Source organism: Tupaia chinensis, unplaced genomic scaffold, assembly GCF_000334495.1.
Source record: "Tupaia chinensis unplaced genomic scaffold, TupChi_1.0 Scaffold000355_1, whole genome shotgun sequence".
NCBI classification, from domain to species: Eukaryota; Metazoa; Chordata; class Mammalia; order Scandentia; family Tupaiidae; genus Tupaia; species Tupaia belangeri.
Window position 1 is genome coordinate 12,859,325 of NW_006159850.1, and position 16,851 is coordinate 12,876,175.

Sequence of the window (16,851 nt, forward strand, 5' to 3'; positions counted from 1 at the left end):
CCGACTGTGGTTCAAGTCCTGGACCTGATGGCTTGCTATCTCACTTTCCCTCTCTCTCTTTCTCACTCTGTCCCTCTCTGGTCAAATTAAAATAAATAAATAAATAAAGTTCAATAAAATAAATCCTAATAAATAAATATTCGATCATATACCGTGAGTAAGCCTTTGTGCTACGCTGTGGGTGAGTCAAGAACGAGTACGATATGGGCCAAGTGTGCGGTGAGCTCCAGTGCAGCAGGGAAAACGAGTGGCACCATGACCCCGAAAGGAGGAATGACAGAACCTGGGGTGTGGACATCTGTCATCTGTCCCCCAGCTCTAGCATCAAGCAGGGTAGCGAGAACAGTAGGCTGAGTACTGCTGAGTACTAGTCCTGTGTCTCCCGCTGTGAACTTGGGTCGCTTTCCTGAGTTTTTGCCGGTTAGGTGCCTGACCCATAAAGTGAGGCGGCTGGACTGAGCAGACCCTCAGCTCCTCCCTCCTGTGCCTTCACAGCATGTGGTCCCAGCTGCCTGCCAGTTCTCTAGCTTTTCTCCTCGAGGCTCGGTATTATTTTGTGTCCCTATTTCTGAGCACAGGGTCTGGTTCTCTAGCTTTTCTCCTCGAGGCTCGAGGCTCGGTTTGATTTTGTGTCCCTATTTCTGAGCACAGGGTCTATCTGGTAAACCGTAGGTTCTCAGTGATCTCTGTTGGGTGGATACGACAAATAACTATAAATTCCTTTCCAAACCTCAAATTCTATTCTGTGGGCCAGCGGGTGCCCGGGACTGATTTTCAAGATCTCAGGGAAAGGAGATCTCATTTTTCACTCAAAACCAGCTGGTGAGCCCGGCCGGCCTTTCCCGTTCCTGGTTCCTTTCCAGGCCCTCTTGTAAATAAACGGCAGGATCCAGGGCCGCCGGGGGTGATCATGGAGCAGTGTGGGCAGTTGGGGTGAATCTGAGGCGGTGCTAACAGGTGTGGAACACAGAAAACAGGTTGCTGCAGTAATCTTCATGACAGACTTGCCAGGATCAGGGCTATCCCTCAGTTAACAGTGCAGTGTGTTCAAATTGCGTTTCTTGGGCTAAAGAGACAGAGTAAGTTCTAGCAAATTATTGTAAACTTTGAACTCAGAAAGAAAAAAAGACAAATTAGTCATTTTGCTTTCTGCGTCTCCTGATTTTCTGAGTCTCGTTTGTGCAAAGTTTTGGTTGGTTTGTGGTGCTAGGGTAGGTCAGTGGCTAGGCACAGAGGCAAGGGAGGTGAAGGTGGTGGCTCACGGTGGGCGGCTGGGCAGAGTGCCTGGCAAAGGACGGTGGGGGGACGTCTTCTCACCAGTGGGACCTGCACTCGGCCGTGCTCTTAAGGCGTGGAAGCTGCTGGTTAGAGCGAAGGCCATGCGCCTCAGGTGGGAGGTCAGTAAGGCAGTGTGATATTCAGGAGGAGGTGGCGGGGACGCCACTGTGACGTGGGAAACCTCTGGGGGTGGTTGTGGGTGCGCTTTGCACGGGGTTGAGCATACTGCAGAGCAAGCGCGCGCTGCGTGTCTTTGGACTTCACCTGCCGCAGGCAGAGGTGTCTCCGAAAGAAGCACTGCTTTTGGGGGCAGGGGGTGCCAAGCAGACTTTCTGGCAGTACGTGCCCTGTGGCTTGGGATCTAGAACAGAGAGAAACCAGTAGTTGTGTGAGATGCTACCTCGAACAGCACCAGTTCCTTGGTGACAGAAGAGAAACCTCCTAGGGAATTTTTTTCCAGTTTGCCAAAGGGCATGTGCACTTGCCAGGGAGAGGGAGAGCGTGCCTCCCATAGGGAATGGCCATGCCACAATCCCTTCTCCATTTCCCCCTCCCTCCCTTTGGGATCCTGGGCACGCATGCACACGTGACCAATGTGTTTCCCAGGCTACTGAGTCCAGCACTCAAACCAGAGCTCTGCCATGTGGGATCCAGTTCTGTCATCCACCAGGCCAGGGGCTGGCCCCTCCCAGGGAATTCTGACTCCCCCTCTTCCCTATACACAGCTGCCAAATTCCTGCAGGAAACCGGTGCTGTTTTGCTCCCTTCTAGCCAGCAACAGTTCCCAGAAGGAGGCGTACAGCCGTGGCCCCGGCGTGCTCTGCAGTGTGTTTTTCACAGCACAGTCTCTGTGGCCTCTGCCCAGAAACTGTTTCTCGTTTGCCTGTTTCCTGAAAGCCCGATTGATACATCGTTAAGGCAGATACAGGGGTGTAGTCATGGTAAGTCTCCCTTCCCGAATGCTGGGGTACCACTGAAACTCCATGTCAAGGTGAGCAGGGAGGGGAGAGCTCAGCGTGCAGGGGACCCCGCATGCCAGTTCCAGGAAGAGGCCGCCGGCTCTCAGTTATGATGAGCCTCCTGTGTGTTTTGGCTGCTGCTGTCTGTCTATCCTTCGATTGAGCCTCAAATAAGAGGCAGATTACTCTGTTTCAGAGACTATCAAACTAGGACATCAGAAACCACTTTAATGCCCCAGCGAAGGCAGAGCCTGAGACTTTCCTCAAGAGCATAACAGCACAGGTGACATTTTCCTGATGTTTAAGGTGCACAAGGCAAAGGGGATTTCGGCTTTCTTCTTTCCTGGCAACCTCATTGCTCTGCAGCAAAAGCAGTCGTTTCTTCATGGGTATCGCACAGATTTGTTGAGAAGACAACATACCGTAGGGATACCATGGGCTCTGTAGGCTGCAGGGAGGAGGATGTACACAGCCCGTGGTGCTGCCCAGATAAAAACGGGAAGGCCCTGGACTGTTGAGAGCTGATGGAAGAAGTCACTCCCCTTAGAAATTAGCTTGGCATCAGTACCAGCAGATGGCATAATGGTTACGCTGCTGGACTCCTGGACTTGGTGCTTAAACTCACACTGGGCACTTGTGTGTGCGTGCCCAAGATCCCGAGAGGAGAAGGGTTTGCGGCGTGGCCATCCCCCCGGGGGGCAATTTCTCACTTTCTGTCTCTCCTTTCAGCTAGTACACGCACCCTATAGCAAAAACCTCTCAAAAAAGAAAGCAATTAGCCCGACATGATGGTTGCAGCTGTAATCCTGGCCACTTGAGAGGCTGAGGCGGAGGATCAATATCTAGAGGCTAACCCAGATAGCACAGCAAGACCCTGTCTGAGAAACAGCCAGGGCGTTAACGGTGTGCACTTGTGGGACAGGCTGGGGGCCGGTGCGGGGGTCACAATAGTGAGGCCTTGTCTGTGGGAGGAGACTCCCAATTTAGAAGTGCTCTGAGCACTTTCAATTATATCAAGATTTGAGTCTGCTTCACTGACTGGTCCTGTGATTTGGGTGATGTTGACTTTATCAAGTGCCCGTTGTTTGCAGAGCTGTATCCATGTGGTATAAAGAAGTGTGGGGGAAAAAAAGAAGTGTGGGAACTTGACTACCTACAGAAACATAGGGATTACACAAGGAGAGTTGACTTTTCCCCAGCTATTTAGTTAGAATTTAAGTTCCCCCTTCAAAGGAGAACCCAAGATGGGTTTTGTGTGCAGGTAGTTCATGGGAAGTGACCCCACAGGGAAGTGAGGGGTGGGAAGGAGACACAGAAGGGGAAGCACCAATACAAGAGTACACGTAAGCCCCCAAGGGCTTGATGCTACCAGAACTTCTGGGAAGCATTTAGAGCACCTCCTAGAATTGCCTGTGCGAGGACAGTAAGGACAGCCCCAGTGGCATGAACTTCACCACATCCCAGGCAGTGTGTGCAGGCAGGGTCAGAGGAGGTCCTGCACCCTGAAGTGGAGAGCCTCCAGGTGTGGGCTGTAGGTAGGGTGCTGTTGGCCATGCGTTTAAGCTTACCCAGAACCGCGCAGTGCCTCAGCTGTGCTCAAGTGAGGTCCCTCCAGCCTCTGCTATGGAAAGGATTGGTGTTACCCCATGAAAAGATCGGGAAACCTAACCCAGAGACCTGGGAGGACTCAGGGAAGAATTCTGGGGGGAAGTGGTTTTGAAGCTAAGATGAGACTAAGTGAATGGGAAGGAGGCAGGTAGAGTCAAACCTTAAATTCAGGACTAGTGTGGTTATAACGAGCATAAATGACAAGGGTAGGTGTGTTACAGGTGTGCTTCGTACGGTAAGGGGTTTAGACTTTATCATAAAGACGTGTACAGAGCCAGGGAGGAGACATTTAAACAGAAAGGTATACTAAGCTTCATGTTTTAGAAAATTCTCTTCTGAAGCCGGCAGGTACCATGTGGTTAAGGCACTGTACTTCATGTCAACTGCAGTTCGAGTCCCAGATCTGGTGGCTTACATTTCTCACTTTCCCTCTTTGTCTCTGTCACTATCTCTGTTCCAATTTTTAAAATAATAAAAATAGGAGACCAGCAGGTGGCGTGGTGGTTAAGGCGCTGGACACTCCCACATGGCCGACCACAGTTCAAGTTCCAGGCCTGGTGGCTTGCTTTCTCACTTCCTCTCTTTCTCTCTCTCTCTCGTCAAATTTAAATAAATGAATTAATAAAAGAAAATATTTTTTTAAAAAAATAATATAAATAGAAAAGAATTATTTAATTTTATTTATTCTATTTATTTTTAAAATTTGGGCATGTGGGGCTTCTCCCACCTCCACGGTCATATTACCAGCACAAGGGACACAGGCCACACCTTCCCTGCTTGAGGGTAAGGGATGTTTTCCACTTCAGGGAAAACCAGGGCCCAGCTGAGTAGAAAGGAGAGTGATTAAAATTTTAGAGTCCTTTTACAGGAGGGTGTCGTCTTGCTCGTCATTGCTGGGAATGTTTCTTTGTCTCCTAAAAGAACCCCTGGAGCCCTAGAGCACTGATGATGGCCGTGACTCAGAGAGGTGGAGGCTGGTGCACCTTGACTCTGTGCCAGGTGGTGGTCTGGCCCTGGACGTGTGAGGCCACAGCCATGAGTAAGCGTTCACGTTGTGGGTTAAGAAACCAAGGCATGTGCGCTTGAGCAACCAGCCTGTAGTCACGCGGTGAGCGCTGGAATCTGGACCCCGACGTGTGGCTCCAAGTCGCACCTACACCCCACTGCTCTTCTGCCCTTGCAAGCAGAGACCTGCCTCTCAGAGCCCACGAGGGCTGGAGGAGTGAGCGTCTCCTGGCTATAACCCCATAGAGCAGTCAGGCGCTAGGCAGGAGAACACGGTAGAATTTTAGTCCGCGCTCACTGAGAAGCAACATCGCCCAGAAGCAAACATGACTTCCATTAAGATATGGCTCTAATCCAGGGGACCCTGTGCCCATCAGAAAAACTGTTACTGAAGAGATAAGCGTTTTCACATGCTACATGTTTCATGGTTTCTCTTTCCTTAGATTAAAAAGACCGAGTGGCATGAGCAGCCTTTTGGGGAAAATTGGAGCCAAGAAGCAGAAAATGAGCACCCTAGAGAAATCCAAATTGGACTGGGAGAGCTTCAAGGAGGAAGAGGGGATCGGTGAAGAATTGGCCATCCATAATCGAGGGAAAGAGGGGTAAGGAGGAGGGGTCTGTCCCTTTGGTGGTCCTCAGAGCTCTGCAATGGGTATTGCAGACACTGCCCAGGGTGAGCAAGCAGGGACCTTTCAGGTGAACGACAAACACAAGGGCTTTGGTGAAGCTCCGTGAGAAAGCCACTGGGAGCGGAGGGAAGGAGGGCGTGTGAGCAGCACTCTCCTCGGGGCTAGTCACATCTGCCAAACCAGATTCTCTGAGGTACAGCTCCAGCGAACTGGAAGTCCCCGAGTTGATTCACCTGGTCAGATCCGGCTCACGGTGGCGTCCTTGGCCTGATCCGAGTCATGTGGCCTTCTGTGAGCCAGACTCGCTCAAATGCTTCAGAAGCAGAGTCAGCAGAGCGCCTCCACGCTGTCGCACTGTTGGGGGAGCTCTTCTGTCTGTGTCAGTTTGGCGCAGGGTGCTTCGCCCTCAGTGCACCCCGTACAATGCACCAGGCGTGTGGCAGCATCCCAGACCATTGCTTGCACCCTCCTGCTCACTTTGTAATACAAAGAGGATATTCATAAACTGTGTATTCAGTTGTGAATAGAATCCCTTCCTTGTCTGGTGAGTAAATTAAAAAATCAAGAAAGAAATGGTGTTCATTGGTTCCTTGGAGACCTCAGAAAGAGCTGAGAGCCCACATGGTCTTGGGTTTGTGGCTCAAGGTCAGTGTGCCCAGCCCTGACAGCGAGAGCAGGTGTCGGGTGGTCCGTGGGACAGCCCCTGGGTGCACATCACCCTCGACCCTCACTGGTAAGGTGTCCACAGCACTCCGGGCACCTCGGAGGCTCAGCTCCTTTGCTGTAAAACTGGGATAATGACACCGTCCTCCCTTGTGATACGTGTAATAAACGTATGACTTATGTATACACACTACATATGAAGCACTTTATAGAGCTTCTGTCACAGAAAGTCTTTTGTTAAATGTCATCCAGGTTATTAATAAGCAAAACTGTTATTTTAGGGATCAGATTTCTAATTAGGCTTTGCAGTTATTTGAATGAACCTACAAGCCAACCAGTATATTTTTTAGAAATAGTGACTCTGAATTTGTTTAGCTACCAGACTGCTCGGTCAGTGCCCCTAGCTGAGGGGCAGTGCCATGGCAGAGGCAGTGGAGTCAGAGCCGCCTGGAGACGGCCCGGGCTGCAGTGAGGCAGGAGGCAGTGTTAGCGCTCAGGAGGGGATGGCCCTGACCACTGCCTCAGCCTCTCCAGGTCTGGGCACTCAGCTCCCTGCAGTCTCCACGTTTGCCCAGTGATCTCAGTCAGCAGAGGAGCCGCTAGTGTGTGCTACCTGTTATTGCTACTCTGAGTATTGATTATACGGGCCAGACAGTATTCACTCAGCCCGAGTTAACAGAGGTCTCCTGAAAGTGAGGAGTGGTTGAAGATGGGGGAGAGTTAATAAAATGGAGACAAGAAGAGAAAACCAGATTACAAAGGACATCTTTGTGATCTGCCCAGTGAGGACTTCCCTCGCAATGGAAAAGCACATCACTGGGTTCAGGAACAGCTGCTGGCACCCCGCTTCTGTGCTCTCCTCCCTCCTCTGTCTGAGGCCTCTACCTGCTGGCCAGGTGGTGACACAGACCTGAAGGTGTTTTCCAAGGCAGAGCTGATGGCTTCCCTGCCCTGCTCTGCCACTGGCTCTTAGCAGCTGCTTTCCGCAGAGCCACCCCTGCGACCCGCTCGCTCTCCTCTCCTGGCTCCTACAGACAGGGAGGGCCCGACCCCTTGTCCAGGGAGAGAATGGTAGCTCTGGTTCTCACCTTGTCTAAACTCAAGAATCCTCTGGGGAAGATTTCTGAAGTTCAGGTGACAACACCACACCTATACAGAGTCACTGCATCCAGAATCCAGAATAGGTAGGTTACAGATATCTGTATCTTTTTCTTTTTTATTTATTTATCTCTTTTGGGATCATGTGCTTGCCAGAGAGAGACAGACTAGACAGTGAGACGGAAGGTGAGAAATTACCCCCTGGAAGGATGGCCATGCTGCAGTCTTTTCTCCATCCAGGATTTTGGGCATGCACACACCTGGGCCTGGCATGAATTTCAAGCCACCAGGTCTAAGACTCGAACTGAAGTCAGCCATGTGTGAGTCCAGCACCTTAACCATGTGACCTGCCTCCTCTCTCTTTTTTTTTTCTCTTTTTAATCTGTCAGAGGGCATGTGTGCTCGCCAGTGAAAGATGAGGGGCAAAGTGAAAAAGCATCCCTCGTGGGAGACAACTATGCCACAACTCCTTCTCCATCTCTCATTTGGGATTTGGGGAATGCACACACATGCACCCAATGGGCCTCTCAGGCCTCCGAGATCTGGACTGGAACTGTACAACTGACCGTGTGGGCTCCAGCCACGCATCCTCCACTCTACCAGCTAGCCTGATACCTGTATCTGTACATCACTCCTCGGGTGATTCGGATGCACCGCCAGGGTTAATTACTAAGCTGCAGGATCAGAGTCTAGAGGCCAGACAGCAGTGGCACAGTGGGGTCACTACTGCTGGGAGGCCGGATCTGCAGGGAGGCACAGCTTTGGTGCCAGCCAGAACACACAGGTGTAGTTGAACACGCCTCTAATCCTAGCTAACTGGGAAGCTGGGCAGAAGGACCACAGCACAGTGAGAGCCTGTCACAAATACCTGTCCCTTTCTCCTTCTTCCCCTCCTACCCTCCACCATAAGGGGAAATGTCCTGGAGCCAACAGCCAGGCACCCAGCTGCCAGGTGAGCTTTTCCAATATGCTCAGAACCCGCAAGCCGACTCCTAAGTGTGTGATGTTGAGAAGGGTGAAGGGATTTCTGCCGAGAAGCATGCCCAATGCCCAGTGTTCAAAGGAGGGATGTAGGGACAGCCAGGCCCCCGGCTTCTGTCACAGGAGCAAAGGCATCAGCCCCCTGGGGAGGTTACTCTAGGGGCTGTGTGGAGCGTCCCCAGGAGCACAAGGCTGGACACAGTCACCTTGCTGACACAGAGCAGGGACATCCCATCTTAATACCTATGAGTAGTGCTTGGACACTGCAATATTTATTATAAAACTGCGACCTATTTATTAACACCACGTTTAAATTGATCTCATTTATCAGAAATTCAGATGAGTGGTGATAAAATACTACAGTTAAGCAATTCTAGTTAAAGTAAGAATGGATTGAGGTTAAAAGATTATGATTTTCTGGTCAGCTGGTGGCGTGAATGCTAAGGCAGCTGGATTCCACATGGCCAACTGCATAGTTCAGGTCCTGGACCTAATGGCTTGAAAACTACGCCAGGCGCATGTCTCCTGAGAGGAAAATACAGAAGGGGTTGTGGTGTGGCCATCAGCCCTCTCTCTCCTTTTCTCCCTCTCTCTCTCTCCCTTTCTCTCTCTCTCTTTGTCCCTCTCTGGCAAGCACACATGCCCTATTGCAAAAACTGTTTTTTAAAAAAAAAAAAAAGATTAATTTGACCAGAGAGAGAAAGAAAGGGAAAGTGAGAAAGCAAGCCACCAGGTCCAGGATTCGAACTGTGGTCAGCCGTGTGGGAGTGTTGGTGCCTCAACCACCATGCCACCTGCTGGCCCCTATTTATTTATATTTTAATTTGACCAGAGAGCGACAAGAGTAAGAGAGGGGGGCAAGTGAGAAAGCAAGCCACTAGGTCCCGGACTCAAACCACATTTGGTCATGTGGGAGTCCAGCACTCTTAACCACCATGTTCCAATTTTTAAAGGCAGTTTTACTATTTTAAAATATTCACACAAAGAAGCAAGGCATCTAGCCAGCCAGTGATGGGGCGGTTAAGGCGTCTGGCTGGATCTCACGTGGCTGACTGATGATTTGAGTTCCAGACCCAGTGGCTTGAGAAACATACCAGGCACATGTGTGTGTATGCTTAAAATCCCGAGAGAAGAGGGGCCAGCAGGTGGCATGGTAGTTAAGGGCACTGGACTCCCACATGGCCAACCGCAGTTTGAGTTCTGGACCTGGCGGCTTGTTTTCTCACTTTCTCTCCTCCCTTTCCCCCAAGTCAAATTGAAATAAATCAGTAAATGGATAAATAAAGTTAAATAAAATAATCATTTTTTTAAAAAATCCTGTGGGACCAGCAGATGGCGTAATGGCTACATAGCTGGACTCCACGTAGTCAATCGTAGTTCAAGTCCCAGACCCGGTGGCTTAAACTCCTGCCAGGCACATGTGTGTGCATGCCCAAGATCCCAAGAGGAGAATGGAGGAGAAAGGATTGCGGTGTGGTCATCCCCCCTGGAGGGTGATTTCTCACTTTCTGTCTCTCTCTGTCTTCCTGGTGAGTACACGAGCCATATAGCAAAAACATCTCCAAAAAAAAAAAAAAAAATCCTGAAAGAAGACTGAAAAAAGAGTGACAACTTGGCCATTCGCCCTCCTCCCCAGTGGTGATTTCTCTCTCTGTCCCCCCCTCTCTCTCTCTCTCTCTCTCTCTCTCCTGCTCTCCCTCTCCCCCGCCACCCCCACCTTGCTGTCTCTGTAGTGAGCACATGTGCTCTATAACAAAAACTAAAAGAAAAAGAAAGAACCAAGGCATTTTGGACCAGCCAGTGGCATGGTGGTTAAAGTGGCTGGATCCCAGGGACTGGCAGGTGGCATGGCAGTTACTGCGCTAAATTCCCACAGGGCCAGCCAGTTCGAGTCCCAGACCTAGTGACTTACTTTCTCACTATTTTTTCTCCCTCTCCCCCCCCACCTCTCTCTTTCTTTCTCTGTCTCTCTCTGGTGAGCACACATTCCCTGTAGCCCATTTTAAAATAATAATGATAAGTAATTTAAAAATAAATGGATAAAGTGACTGGATCCCATGTGACCAACTGCGTGGTTTGCGTACAAGACTCAGTGGCTTGAGAAACACATAGACATGTTTGTGCATGTGTGCGCGTCCTTGCCCAGAATCCTGAGAGGAGAGTGAAGGAGACGGGATGGCAGCATGACCTCCTGCCCTTAGGGGGGCCTCTTCACTTCTTTTTCCCTCTGGCAAGCACACACACCCTATAGCAAAATTTTTAAAATGAAACAAACAGTAAAAGGCATCTTGAGAAACAGCAGACACAGAATCAGATCTGCAAAAAATTTAGACAATGAAAATATCAGATACTGATTTTAAAACATTTATGCCTGCTGTGTTCAAAGAAGTAAACAATAAACTTGAAAATATTTACAGGAAGAGGAAACCATAAAAATGTGGCCTAGCAGATTTTACAAAGACCCAGTAGAACTTCCAAAAAGAAAAAAAATGACCGACGCATCTGGTGCTGTTTTCATCTTCCGTAAGCCCCAGGGGTGTCTTCTTCACTGTCACCAGCACCTAGAACAGCCCAGCCCAGAGCAGCTCCCGGGCCCTGGCACCATGCAAACACCCCTGCCCCTGGCCCTGGCCAGCAGCAGCCAGCCATGGCCTTTGTTCAGCAGCCCTGTTGGGTTAGAACTGACCACCCAACAGAGGCGGCCACAGTACATCGGGTGACGCATCCATCCAGGCATCATCCCCGTCAGCGGAGCTGGTGAAATGCCCGTGTAGAGCCGTCATCACGTGTGCAGCAAATACCACTGCCTTCCCCCCGAGCTCCCGCCGCGCAGTGCCTGCAGACTGCACTCGGTGTTGGGCATGGCTTCCCTCTGGCCCTGGGGCCGAGTGCACAAGTTCCTGGTGGGGTCGTCCTCAGCAACACACTTTCTCCCACTAAGGTGGAGGCCTGCGGGCTTAGGGGAAGAAGTCGAGGTATAGAAACAAGAGAAATACAGCTTTGGACTTGGCTGCCGAGGTCTGCCCAGTCAAATGAAGGTCTTGGGGGCCAGCGGGTGGCGTGGTGGTTGGGGCGCTGGACTCCCACAGGGGCAGTGGTGGCTCAGGTCCTCGACCTGGCGGCCTGCTTTCTCGCTCTCCCTTTCTCTTCTATGTGTCTCTCTATAGTCGAATTAAAAATAATAATAACAAATGGAATTAAATAAGTCAATAATTTATTTTTTTTAAAGATGAAGGTCATGGAGCTCGGTGCTTAGAAACCAGGTGTTTTTGTGACTTGGAGAAGCATGAAGGAGAGGCTGGAGAAAATAATTTTCTTTCTCCAAAAAATAAAATCTCTCTCTGTAACCCCCAAGAGTCACTCTTTTGGAACCAGCACAGCCTTGAGATGATATGAGAAGAAGGCAGTGGAGGGGAAAATTAATTCAAACCACTGTCCTCGAGATGTCTTCCAGTTAGGCCTGGGGCAGGGGCTGGCAAGGGTGGCCTGTGTGGCTCATGCAGCCTGTGCGGCGTTGGGCAGAATCCTTACCTCAGTCGCATGTCTCAGGGCAGAAAAACCTGTATCTCGTTACGTGGGTCCTGGAACTTCAGTTTATTCAGTGTACCCATTGCCTGTTCTCTGTGATGCTGGGAACTGGGGTTCAGCCTTGCTCTGCCCCAAGTTGGGGCTGTACTGAGTGCTTAGGGAACCGGACGCTGGCTGTGCTCCGAGCACCCCGGTAATGACGCAGCCTAGTCGCCCTGGGTTGTGTCAGCCTTGGTGTCCCAGAGCCTCCCTGCGCTTGCTCCTCTGCTGACCAGCGTGCAGGAGGCCCTTCAGGCCGCTCAGCCCAGGATGTCCAGGAAGTGGGGTTCCTATTCTGTAAGCTCTCTGACCTCCTAGGGGTGGGCTCTCAGACTTATTCCTGACAGACTCCCTGGCAGAAGTTTCTGCCTTGTCCTCTTCCTCCATTTCTTCCTCCCCCATCGGCCTAGATCTCAGGAAAATCGGTGTCAGAAACGTAATTGACCGTGGAAGGTCCAGCAGAAGTCAGAGCCTATTACTGTGTCTAACCTGGTTCCTAAAGGAGAGGCTAGGAAACCCCTCAGGTTCTCGATGCTATTAGCATACTTTATTAATGGAAGTTGCTACCTCTTAAATGGGCCACTAAAAACAATGGTGGCAGAACGGGGTGCTGCACCCCCACCTTGGGCCTCCCCATGGAAGGAGCTAAATCAGGCTGTGTCCCCAGGAGAACTGGGCACAACCAGAAAAGCACCACGATGGAAAATGAGCAAGAGCCACGATTCCCATTGCACTTGTCAGTTAGCAGTTCTGTTCTGGGACTGTGACCCAGTTAAAGTGCCTAAAACTTCCTGAGGTGACCTTCCTGACAAGCGCTTCCTGTTTCTGGGGCATTTGGTCTCTCGGTCTCTGTTCTGACTACCCAGGTTCAGAGGCTCTGTGGTGATTTGGTCAAATCAGAAACAGGGGGCGAGACCCCATACCCATCACAGTCCTCTTGACTGTGTTGGTTTACTGTTTACAGAGCACTTCTTACGGAGTTTCATCTGAGGGGCATTGTCACTTTAGTCCTGTTTACAGAGAAGAGAAATAAAAGGCACAGAACAGTGTCTTGCCCGGAGTCACACAAATAGCACCTGTCAGAGCCACTCGCCTTCGGCTCCTTTCCTGGCTCCCTGAGGTGGGGGAGTCCATGTCCAGTGGACGTTTTGTTCAGGGTCAGCTCCTGGCGATAAACCAAGGCCGCCGCCGGGATCCTGTAGCAGCTGCAGATGGCCGTGAACAGGGGAGTAAAGTCGCCAGGCCTGGCCCGATGGCCTTTGTCTGGGTTCCCAGGAGAGTTCATTGCAACCAGCACATGCTGTCCTTCCATCGGAGGCCTTCCCTGAGCCGGAACTGCACCCCCTGCCTGGTTAGCACCCATCCGGGGCTTCGCTCTTCAGCGGGACCCAGCATGGGCTTCCCGGAACCACAGGGCCTTTACCCTCGCTCAGTGAGCATCCTGAGCTCAGTACCGCTTCCTCCTCTTGCGGGGCTCATCCCTCTTTTCTGCTGGCACTTCCAGTGGGCAGTTAGAGCACCCTTTCTGCAACACTGATCTCCATGGTAACAGGCTGTACCTCGGCTGGTTGGACTGGGATAGAGGGATGCCTGGTTTTCGTGGGACGAAGCCCCTCAGCCGATTTCGGTTAGCAACCCCACTGTGCATCACAGGGCTGTAGGTGGTGGGAGGAGGCGAGCTGGTTCTCGTGAGTGACTTCACTCCCTCTCCTGCCCTGTTTTCGCTCCCTATCATAAGGGATCCTCAGAGTCTGCCACTTCCCTATCTGCCAGGGAGTCTGGAATTCAAGTTGAACCAGGCATCCTGTGTTTTCGCACTCACAACAACTGACAACCCCGACCGTGAGAGCTTGCATCAAACCGTGCCCTCGGGTGTCCAGCCGTTCTGGCCTCAGTGAGGGTTCTGACCAGCAGCGTAGTTCTGACCCAGCCCGGGCAGTGGTTGCCGAAGCTGATAACATGCATTCAGACTTGGACCATCTGCAATCCTGGGGACCCTGGTGGCAGCTGGCTTCCTAAAATGACAAGGCGACAGCACTAGCTACCCTCTCCCAGAGCACCTGTGCTGGGCCAGCTGTGTACATGCTGTTCGTCTCATCTAACTCTCACAACCCTTCAGAGGACGAGTGATTCGCCCTTTCCCTCCAGAAACAGATTTGGCAAGGTTATGTGTCTTGCCTAAAGTCACACAGCCAGCACGTGACAGTCAGGATTCGGACTCAGAGCCCCCCGGCCTCAGAGCCTGTGCGTTTCTGGACAGCCCTCTGCAGGACAGTGGAGGTCGGGGCTCAGGCCTGGCTGGAAAGCCAGTGGATGGACAGCACTTCGCTGGACACTATTGGGAGGGAAGGCAGCCCTGAACCTGAGCCTGAGCTGGGTCGTGTTCTCCCCACAAATGTAATGACCTTGTAACAACAGATGCGCATTTTCCACAGCGCAACAAAAGAAAAATTAGTGCAGAGATTCAATTATGTCTCACATCTTCGATGGCAATTCTGCTCTCTCAGTAGATTAATTAGCAGCAGAGATCTCCCCCCAGGCACGTCGCGGCACACTTCATGGCAGGAAGATGCATTAAGGGCAGCTGTGTCTCGTCAAGCAGCCCACCTCACTCGACAGTCCTCACCCCAGCTCTCACAGGCGGGCAGCGCTGCAGCCTGTGCAGCCTGTGCATCCTGCCCATCCTGCAGGACCGAGGGAGGGCCTGTCTGCTGACCTGGCCCAGTGTGGAGTAAAGCGCTAGCCTTCGAGGGGACACCATGTGGGCCGCGGAGGCCCCGCACCTCGTTGCTATGAAGGAACTTAAGGAAAGTCCTCCCTTGTGTTCCTAACAGAAGCAGCTGGGCCCCAAACTGGGTGGAGGATACCAAGATGAGAGAAAGGAGAGCAGGAAAGCACCAAAAGCAATTAACTACCTTCCGAAGGGCACACCCCTGAGCCCCAGCTCCCGGCACCTCCACGGCCCCAGGACGTTGCTCCCGTCCCGTTTCTTCCATTTTCAGAGGCACCTGCTCACATTTTGAGGCATATTGCAGGATGCATAGTTTTCTTTCACCCACCAACTCAGTAGCACCCCGGCTGGTTAATACAGCGTCACCATGTCGTGTTGCTGTGGGGAAAATGAGGCTCGGGGAGTCTTGCCCAGGTGTTGGTGTTGCCCAGCCAGTGTGTGACGGTCTGTGCTTGATGGAGCCTGTGTTCGTTCTTCTTCCCCTAAAGTTCTATGACAAGATTGTAACGTTTTCCATCTGGATTCTGCTGATTTTTTTCTTTCTTTTTTTTTTTTCATTTTCTTCTAGGTACATTGAACGGAAAGCTTTCCTAGACCGAGTGGATCACAGGCAGTTTGAAATCGAGCGAGATCTCAGGTTGAGCAAAATGAAGCCTTGATGTTACGGGGAAATCGACTGCAGCTTAATCCTGTTTACAATGTGAGCTTTTGTACGTCTGTGAAATGTCCCGTGTTTCTTTCTCATGAGCTGTTTCCCAGCAAGGTCTTCTTTTCTATACTGAAGTTTTGTCTAGTGTCTTGATCTCACATGGTTTTGTCCATTTTACTTTTGTTGGTTCTTAAATAAATAAATAAAATAAAAGTTGGTCCTCTGAGAAGCTGGTGGGGAGGATGCCATCACACGCCTTCCCTTTAAGCTTCTGCAAAACCCTTCCTGGCCCAGCCAGCACATTCCAGCCCGGCCAGGCCACAGAGGCCTTGCCAGCCATGGCCGAGAGAGCTGACCAGCTATGTGAATTCTTGGGGACCATGTGGCTTTTTTCTGAGGTCCACCTTGCCCTGCAGAGCTAGGGAAGGGAATTCACTAGTGTGGGTGAGACGCCAAGTCAGACACCTGACCGGTTTGTCTCGGGCTCCCCTCTTTATCTCTTTCTCCTGAGTGGATTCCTGACAAGTTCTTACAGGGCTGAAAATCAGACAAGGTTATTGCAGAATTAAGGATTTTTTTCCTTTTAGACTTCTTCCTCTTCCCAAGGAAAAATCAACTTCACATGTACTCTCAGTAATTTTTAAATTTATGATTTGTCAAAAGAATATTCCAAAGGGATCTTCTCTTTTTTATGTTCTTTAAGAAAATTACATTCCAAACTTCCTGCCTAGTCAGATGTTTTCTAGGAAGCAGCGAGGAGGAGGGTGTCTCTTTGGTGAAAAGGGAATTGGATGCAGAGACCGCTCATATATGAAAAGCATTAAACCCACAGCCTACCTGGGTGTGTGTGCTGCCTGAGTAACGTGAATAGGTTGGGTGAAGGTAGAGTTCCAAAGACCAGGATCCACTTCCTGCTCAGACATCTGACCTCGACCACAGGTGTTTTCTGAGACTCCATCCTCTGGTCTTGAAAAGGCGTGAGTAACCCCGACACCTCAGCATCAATGACAGACCTTGCTCTCACAGAGCTCCCTGTCCAGGCCCCTAAGACTTAGAGCCCGTGTGACCAAGACCTGACCGTGAGCACTAGGTAGTTACTAGTTTTGAATCTTATTACACATTTGAACATGCTGCCTGTTCCCGGGCACTCTGGTAGAGATTCTAGAAGTGGATGTTCTAGAGCGTTTCAGGTTAGTGTCAAGTCGCCTGTGAGGTCTCACTTAATGGTCCTGCACTGGGACCCAGGAATAATGGAGGGCAGTCCTTTCTCCTAAGAGCAGCCAGCATGTTTATTAGCATAAGACACCCAGACTTGCTGGAGGTGCCAGCGGAGACCTGAGGTGGCCGTCCTGCCTCATGGGGCTGTGGTGCACCAGCTGCAGTTCACTGCCGCTTGGATGGCTGTTTTCCCAGCTCTTCCCTGGACTTACAGGTGCCTCCGGTGTCGCACAGTCTTCATCTCAGCAGCCAGTGGTTCCACAGTCCGTGAGCTGGCTCCTCTGCCTACTTTAAAAGTGCCCTGTAATCCTGTGAAGAAATGGCTCTGAGCTCATGGTGAGTCAGGGTTTTACTTTTTAGTGAATGGTCACACCTTCGAAGCCTTCAAGATTAAGGCAAAAGCTGCAAGAGCTTGCTGGCTCCTTGGCACAGGCAGGTTTGCTGTTCTCACTCCGCTCCAAGGCA

At 51.0% G+C, this 16,851-nt stretch overlaps 1 protein-coding gene across 1 annotated transcript in view; it reads left to right on the forward strand.

Moving 5' to 3' along the window:
* CFDP1 (chromatin remodeling protein CFDP1) overlaps window positions 1-15,381 on the forward strand; it is a 141,160-nt gene extending 125,779 nt beyond the window's left edge. The window contains exons 7-8 of the mRNA XM_006152635.3: window positions 5,294-5,452; window positions 15,088-15,381. Of these exons, the coding sequence (XP_006152697.1) occupies window positions 5,294-5,452; window positions 15,088-15,178 (250 nt within the window). The 3' untranslated portion in view covers window positions 15,179-15,381. The remainder of the gene's footprint in view (window positions 1-5,293; window positions 5,453-15,087) is intronic.
* Window positions 15,382-16,851: the final 1,470 nt, after the last annotated feature.